Raw genomic sequence first — 7,720 nt, forward strand, 5'->3', positions numbered from 1 at the left:
TTGGTGATTTATTAATCTGTTGGTGGTTTAATACGGACAGCATTTCTGTTTTTGAACGGTGGCATAGCAAGACTCACACATGCATCACATGAGCAATAAATTAAAATAAGTGGACAATAACATTGCAGCATGGCCTTTGTGAAGCTTATAACTTTGATTAAAAATGAAAGTGTCTACTGGTCTATAAAATGGTCCATTTTCAGAGGTAGTGACAAAATGTTAGGTACACCCAGAGATGGAAGAAGTACTCAGATCCTTTACTTAAAGCAGTTTTTAGAGATGGAGCAAGTAGGATTAAAAAAAGTTATTTTTATAAAACGGTCACTATGTCCTGACAGTAGTGCATGAGACAGGTAATCTGAAAAAAATCATGTCCCTCTGTGTCCTCCGGTGGTTCTAATGGCATCTGTAAGATTTCACAGACCGGAGGAAAACAACCAATCAGAGCTGATCTGGAGCCTTGCCGTCTCTGAGCAGCTGTCAATCACTCGTGAACTCCGATCAAACGGTCAAACTAGGCAGCGCTGATCAAATATGAATCAATATTCTGTTACTGTAATGCCTATTTCTCGCATAAAATGTTTTCAGAAACATCTTGTAGTGTACTGTTTAGCTGTAAAATGAGAAAGTTTGTGACCCGGCAGCCATGTTGAGATCAGTTGAGGAAATACCAAGCACCGCCCACCAGCCGGAGCTGCTCAATGATGCCAAAAATATTCTGCTTACTGCAGCTTTAAGTACCAATACAGCAATGTAAAAAATAATACATTACAAGAATAAGTCCTGCATTCAAAATCAGAAAAATATACTAAAAGTATCAAAATTAAAAGTACTCGCTCTTCAGAAAAATGTCACCTGTGACTGATATATTAATAGATTGCTTTTAATACTGATGCAACAATGTGTGAGCAGCTTTTTATTGCTGTAGCTGGTCGCGGTGGAGTTTTTTTATCATGTTTTTATTTTTTTTTATGTAAAATCTTTATCTGTAGAAACCATTAACTATATTTGTAAGAGAAATATAGTGGAGTTAAAAAAAGTACAGCATTTACCACTGAAATGTCATGGAGTAGAAGTGAAAAGTTGCATAAAATGGAAATACAAGAACCTCAAAGTTGTACTTAAGTTCAGTTCTTGACAAAGATCTACTTAGGTGCGTTCCACCACTGGGTAAACCAATCCATACAATAACTACAGTCCAAAATAACAATTTAACATGAACTAAAGTATTTACACTGTTAATATTTACTGTATGTTGTGCTGTGTTATGTTGTCCACTCCTTGCATATTATATGCACAAATATATAGCTACAGTATACATCCCACTGATGGCTCCTGACCTGGAGTTGGTAGTATAATACTATATGTAGCTGACTATGTCCTGACAATCTCTCTGTCATATACACAGTAATAAAATGCGTCAACAACCTGTTTTTATTAGCTGCATGCATGTTTAAATTTAAAGGGAATCCCCCCATTTAATAGGTGAATAAATGTCAGCATTAAATCTTTAGCTTACACGTGTAACATCAATTTTATCTCCTTTAATTTTTCATATGCACAGTATAAATGTATTTCATGGGCAGGAGTGTGTGGTGACTGTGTGCCTGCAGATTGTCTAGTGATAGGTTTTGATATACAGTATATAGAAGTGTGCTTGCGCCATCTAGTGGGGAAACAAGTTGACAGTTTCATGATTGGTGCAATGCACTTATTGGCCTGAAACTGCTGTAGCAGAATAAATAAAAGAACTGCATCCCAGTGTTGAACTTATTATATGAAATATTTATACAAATTAATAACTTTTCCCATCATCAGACATCCAGAGCATTAATATATCATCAAACAACCACCCTCAGGTTAACACTGTTAGCTCTATCAGGAGTGTTGATGTTGTTTTCACTGTTAGTGCTGTTAGCACCATTAGCATGGATGTATTAAGAGAACTGGATACAGCGTTGGAGGCAGGCTCCCGTTCATTCCTATGAGAGTTGCTCAGTGTTGCATGAAGCCAAAAAGGCTCGACTGCCGAGCGATAAAGTACCCGGATTTTCCGGCGATCTTCCACATCTATTGGGCCCTTTGAGCAAGCGCAGTAGTGTTTCCTTTAACTCCGCCGCCCAGCTCTCGCTCCAACCTCGGTCTGGGTCTCATTTACATGAACGGAGGAAGGGAAATAACTCTGGATTCGGCTTTTAGTGCATTTTACAACTTTTAGGACCTAATGATTTAAATACGGGCTATTCAAGTGTTCATAATGGGGAGTAATTCACCTCGAAAAAAAATTATCTGCTGAGTTACAGACGTCTCTTTCCCAATGTAAGTCTATGGGAAAAAGTATTTTTGGGCCCAATGACACCATGTGCCGGACACGGACATTGTAGTACCACCGTTTGGCCACTATAAAAATTTGCTTCACAGCCCGGCACTCTTCCTGGGGGCTTGACCATTAGCTGCTAACCACCAGCACAGACGTTGCAATATTGAGAGCTGTGCGGAGGCAATAGAAATGCTCTCAATCTCGTATTTAGCACCTTTAATTAGTGATCTTTAAAGGTGCTCGTAGGTAGATGTTGTACCTTTGAATAAAGCCAAGCTAGCGGTTTCCCCTTGCTTCCAGTCTTTATGCCAAGTAAGGGATAATGTGCAGTGAGCCGGTCATTGTTGTGAAATAAACCCCGACGTGAAGCCCTGAAGGGGTTTATTTCACAACAACGACCCGCTAGCTGTACATTACACTTATTACACGGCTACTTACTTCAATAATCGTACAGGAAAGGAACAAAAAAATCAATAATTTGACACAAAAATGGTCCGCCACAGTCCGAGTTCACGCTGTAATTGACCAATCAGAATCGAGTATTCAACAAAGCCTAATAAGCTAAGCTAACTGACTCCCACCTCTAGCGCCGTACTTAACATACAGATTCATTTCATCGAACTCTCTGCCAGAAATTGAATCAGCACAAACTGTTCCTTTAACTGAGAGCGTCTCCAGCCTCCTCAGTACTGCCGTTCTCAGATTTACTGTCACAAAGGACATTTGGTGTTGCAGAAGTCTCCTGACTTAAACAGCCCGTAGACGTTAACCAGCGGGAACATGGTGACCGAGCCGACTAGTGAGCCGATCTGTACTGCGGCGCCGCACCACACCAGGGCGCTGTGGCTCCGGTCCCTCAGGATGACACCCACCATTACTTTGACATAAGACAGCGTTCCAGTGAAGAGGAGCCATGAGAGCACCTGGTGAGGGCGAAAGAACAAAGTTGACTCATCTGAATGATAATCTGGGAAATGTTTAACATCATTTGTGTCTGAAAAAACAAATCAGGATTTCACACTAACAGCCCAAATATGTTATACGTCATCAGTTATGAGAGAGTTGCTCAATGCTCTGGGCTTCTGTAAAGGAGGGGTTGAACTTTGCCACAGCTGATAAAACCGCTGAGAAATATTTCCTGGGCCGATTGTTTCTACGTCATACGTCTCTCTCACAGCATGTTTGTGTTTCACTTACAATGATTATCTCTCCCCACACAGTCCCTTGAAGCAAAGGACACGGACTCATAGCTGCCATGGCCATGTTATAGCTGCCAAATCCTGTCCCGAGCACCGTCAGCATGCCGAGACACACCAGTGACCTGAAAACAACAGAGGTTTGTTATCAGTTATATCAAAGATTCCCGTTAGAGATAAAAGATAAGTTATCTTTCAAAAGGATAGTTTGATTGACTTTTATTATCCCACATAAACAAGGTGCTCAAGACATTCCTTTGAGTTGCCTCTACTCTACTAGCTTCTGTTACTCAACACAATCTCTCATTCGCAATTTCTTTCATGCATTTCTGAAAAAAATAAGCGTGTTCCTGGAGGCTGTAGCAGGCTCAGTTTTAGAGCTAGAGTGAAGAGAATAAATGCGGTCACATGAAACTAGAAAATCTATGGAGTCTATTGGTACTAACCATGTCATGTTAGCTTGTCAGGAAGGAGGCTAAACAACACTCCGAAGTTAGGCTAAATTTTGGCGAGGGAAAACTGGCAATTTTCAAAGGGGTCCCTTGTCCTCTGATCTCGAGATATGTTAAAGAAAATAGGTTCTATGGGTACCCACAAGTCTCCCCTTTACAGACATGTTACACTTTATGATAATCACATGCAGTTTGGGGCAAAAACAATGCCACATTTTGCATGCAGTATAAATGTGTTATTTTCACCTATTTAAAAAAGGGTTTCTGCATGCTGAGGTCCCTAAACAGTCTTGGAATTACATAAATTCGGTATCACTGTAAAGCTGAGACTCTTGCGGATCCTATGAGCCCAATTGTATTCAAGTATGATGATGTTAGTCCCCAAAGTAGCCATTTCATTGTAGTGAGACCATTTCTTGAAACTTGACCTCACTGTATAAAATGACCTTTGGTGACCTCTAGGATAATCACAGCCTCGTGAAACTTTACAACCACAAACTAGAGACATAGAGCATTCAGAGGAGGGATGGCTTTCCTAGGTAGATTAAAATTAAGGGAGTTTCTGAGCAGTTTCGAGAACAGAAGTGATGATGTACACCACCTCTATGTAACATATACTGCTGCCCAGTGATCTCCTCTTAAAGACCTCCTGTCCCCCCCTAAGAAAGACAGAAATGGGTCTATGAAAAAGAGGGTTGGAGTGGAAGAGGTTAAGGCAGACAGTTGTGAACCTGTCCTTTTAATGAAAAAACTATATCTGTATAACAATAATTTGTACCTGTTTTGGAAGAACATTGCAATGGTGCAAGCCACTGGGTTGGCCACTGATGCCAGAGAAGCAGAGAGGTGATAGGCCAGGTTCCCGTAGGGCTTACAGGAGAACGTCTGCACCGAGGGCAGCAGCCCGTTGGCTGCACAATTAACCCACACCACCATAAAGTAGATGAAGGTCAGCTCGTACACAGAGTATTTTGGGCCTGCCAGCAGAAGCGTGCTCTGGGCTGCCCCCTCATCCTGTCTTTTTACAGCCTCTCCATCAGTGTCTGCTCCGGGGTTCTCCAGGCCGGAGCCGACAGATGCCGCGGTGCCTGGCACCAGGTTTTCGGTGGACAGCTCGAATGTCCGTGGAAGCCTGTTCAGCGCAACAAAAGCAGCCAGGCTAAAGCACATCATGACAGCTAGGAGGACGAGAAACACCTCTATGGAAAAGTTGGGTGGAAGATATTCTGTATGCGATGACCAGCCTGTGAGGTTTCCTGCAGTCTGAGACGAGTTGACACATTTGGCGATGCCTACACTTTGTCCCAGAGCGACTACCCCAGGAAGGAAACCACTCAGCCCCTCTCCAATAAAGAATGTGGTGATGTATTTTGCTGGTAGCTGCATCATGAAAGGCAGGAAGGTAACTGAGGAGGTGCAGTCCACCAGAGAGAGGAAGAAGGTGAGGATGAAGAAGGCGGTGCTACGTGACGCCCCGGCCACTACCGTAGTCCTGTCCCAGAAGAAGACGAGCAGGACGCAGGAGAGGATGCCGATGGAGAGGATGGAGTAAATGACAACGTTTTCTTTGAGACGTCCCGGGAACAGTTTGTGCATGATGGTGACCAGCAGAGGTCCCAGGTTGGCCAGCTGGATGATGACCGTCAGATAGGAGGGGAGCTCCCAGCCCTCCGGGAGAGTGTTGACGATGAGTGGCAGTTCCACCCACAGACCGTTCACCGCCACCCAAGAGCCCAGGCCGAAGGCACAGGCCAGTATGTGGACGAGCAGAGCCATGGTGCAGCCGGATCAGTGTGAGGAAAGTTTGAAGAAGAAGAGGATGCCTCCCCTAAATGGTTCCACCTCTGTTGTGTGTCATACCTAAAACAAAAGGTCAGAAGCATTAGCTTTAGACATTATATGTTGTTCCAAAATAAGAACTGTTAGGCTTAAATGTTCAAGAAATACCTTGTAAAATAGTTTAAAGGGTTAATTCACCAAAACAACATGCAGAAAAGTTTGGTTTTGATTTTGGCAGCCAGATTTTTAACTACACACAAAATTTCATCCGCCTGCAATGTATTGGGCATGTCTGTAAAGGGGAGACTCGTGGGTACCCATAGAACCCATTTTCATTCACATATCTAAAGGTCAGAGGTCAAGGGACCCCTTTGAAAATGGTCATGACAGTTTTTTCTCGCCAAAACTGTGAAGGGCACAAAAGGAACAGTTACATTTGTAGAGTCCTGCCATGGTGTGAGATTATTCAGCTGTGTGTCACACAGTTTCACGCCTCTTTTATGTCGGAGGTGCCGAAAAGACTTCCACAAAGGATACACTAGTGTTTCCTTTCCTGTATGATTATCGGGTTGTGGGAGGAGAGAGGACGCGAGGAAGCATAAGTTATCATAATGAAAAGCACCCTATGTGTGCTGTGTGGAGGTGTTGAAGTTTGAAGCAAAAGCAAAAGAAAGTGGTGCAATGTGGATGTCAGCTGTAGGAGGGGAGAGGCAGGAGGAACCGCATTGGCCACCTTATATAGCCCAAGGGCCCAGGAGAGCTTAATCACCTGATGGCCCGGCCTCTACTGTCAGCCAAATGTCTACTGAGGTTGGCCAGAACAACTACGAACAAATCAAATATCAACCAATGTTAAATGAGAGTAGTTACGTAGAAAAAAGTATAAGGTAGCATTAAATGGAAATGTTCAAGTGTCGCAAAATCCCTGGCTGTTGGCATAGGCAGTAATATCCCTGATAATTCATGAGGACAAATGTCAGTTGAGGCCAGCTGAGTTACTGTCAGTAAACTCTAACAACCTCATGTGCATAAATAAAACAAAGCAAGTTAAGGACAAGTGTCTTTCTTCATAGATAAAGCCGGTGGGAAATCAAGTGTCTCCTCACAGAAAGTAACAGCAATATCATTTTAGTTCACACCCACAGTACGCTCCTCGTGTCTCAAGCAGCTGATACTATTTTCACATCCCTTTTCACACGCTTCCTGTGGAGGAATCTGACAAACCATATGGGCCTCCACGCTCCGTCTCTTGGCACGCTTGTAGCTTTCACACTGATCTCATGATGATGTACAAAAACAAGTCAGAAAATGTGTAAATGATCCATGATGATGACGTGATATATTTTCCATTTTTAGTTCAAGAAACTGTCTCAGACGCTTCTGAGAAAAACAATAGGCTATTATGCCTTTAAATAATGTAATCAGTAGATATAATGGAAAGACAGCATGAACAGAAACTACAGTGTTAAGAAGACACTCACTGTTGATCCCAAAAGCAAATAAGCTTCCCTTTAGACATGGAAATGTACTTACAAGTTTCTTCAGTCCCTGGAGGCGTTGAATACGACTTGCTGTCATCTTATATAGAGGTCTAGCGACAGACCTCCTTTGGCTGTTGTTACATGCACACACTGATGAGAATCACATGGTGCTTCTGGGTAGGTCAGAGTCCACTCTAGCCGTTGATCAGCTCCACTGGATAACAGAGGGCAGTGTCTATAAAACCTGAGCTTTCCTTACTGCACCCACCTCTTAATTAGGTCAAGTCAGTGCTGAAACACTTTGAGGTACCCTTGACATTTTAGCTGCATTCTTTGCCTGGCCCAGCAGGAAAATGAAATGTGCTGGAGTAGTTGTTTTTGACTGCCCAAGCCTGCAGCTCCCCCTACTGGCCTCAGGTGGAAGATACTAAAGATACTACTTTAGTTTCAAGGTCCTGGTAGAGTGCATGTTGGCTCACTGTCAAAGTGCTC

General features: G+C 43.0%; 1 protein-coding gene across 1 annotated transcript; it reads right to left on the reverse strand.

Moving 5' to 3' along the window:
- Positions 1–2,700: 2,700 nt before the first annotated feature.
- On the reverse strand, positions 2,701–7,441 carry slc52a3-1 (solute carrier family 52 member 3-1). The gene is made up of 4 exons (XM_074643437.1): positions 7,281–7,441; positions 4,747–5,828; positions 3,518–3,641; positions 2,701–3,243 (listed from the first exon to the last, which is right to left on the reverse strand). Exons 2-4 carry the CDS (start codon positions 5,742–5,744, stop codon positions 3,031–3,033), a joined length of 1,335 nt encoding a protein of 444 aa, XP_074499538.1. The 5' UTR covers positions 5,745–5,828; positions 7,281–7,441; the 3' UTR covers positions 2,701–3,030.
- Positions 7,442–7,720: the final 279 nt, after the last annotated feature.

This window comes from Sebastes fasciatus, chromosome 8, assembly GCF_043250625.1.
Source record: "Sebastes fasciatus isolate fSebFas1 chromosome 8, fSebFas1.pri, whole genome shotgun sequence".
NCBI lineage: Eukaryota > Metazoa > Chordata > Actinopteri > Perciformes > Sebastidae > Sebastes > Sebastes fasciatus.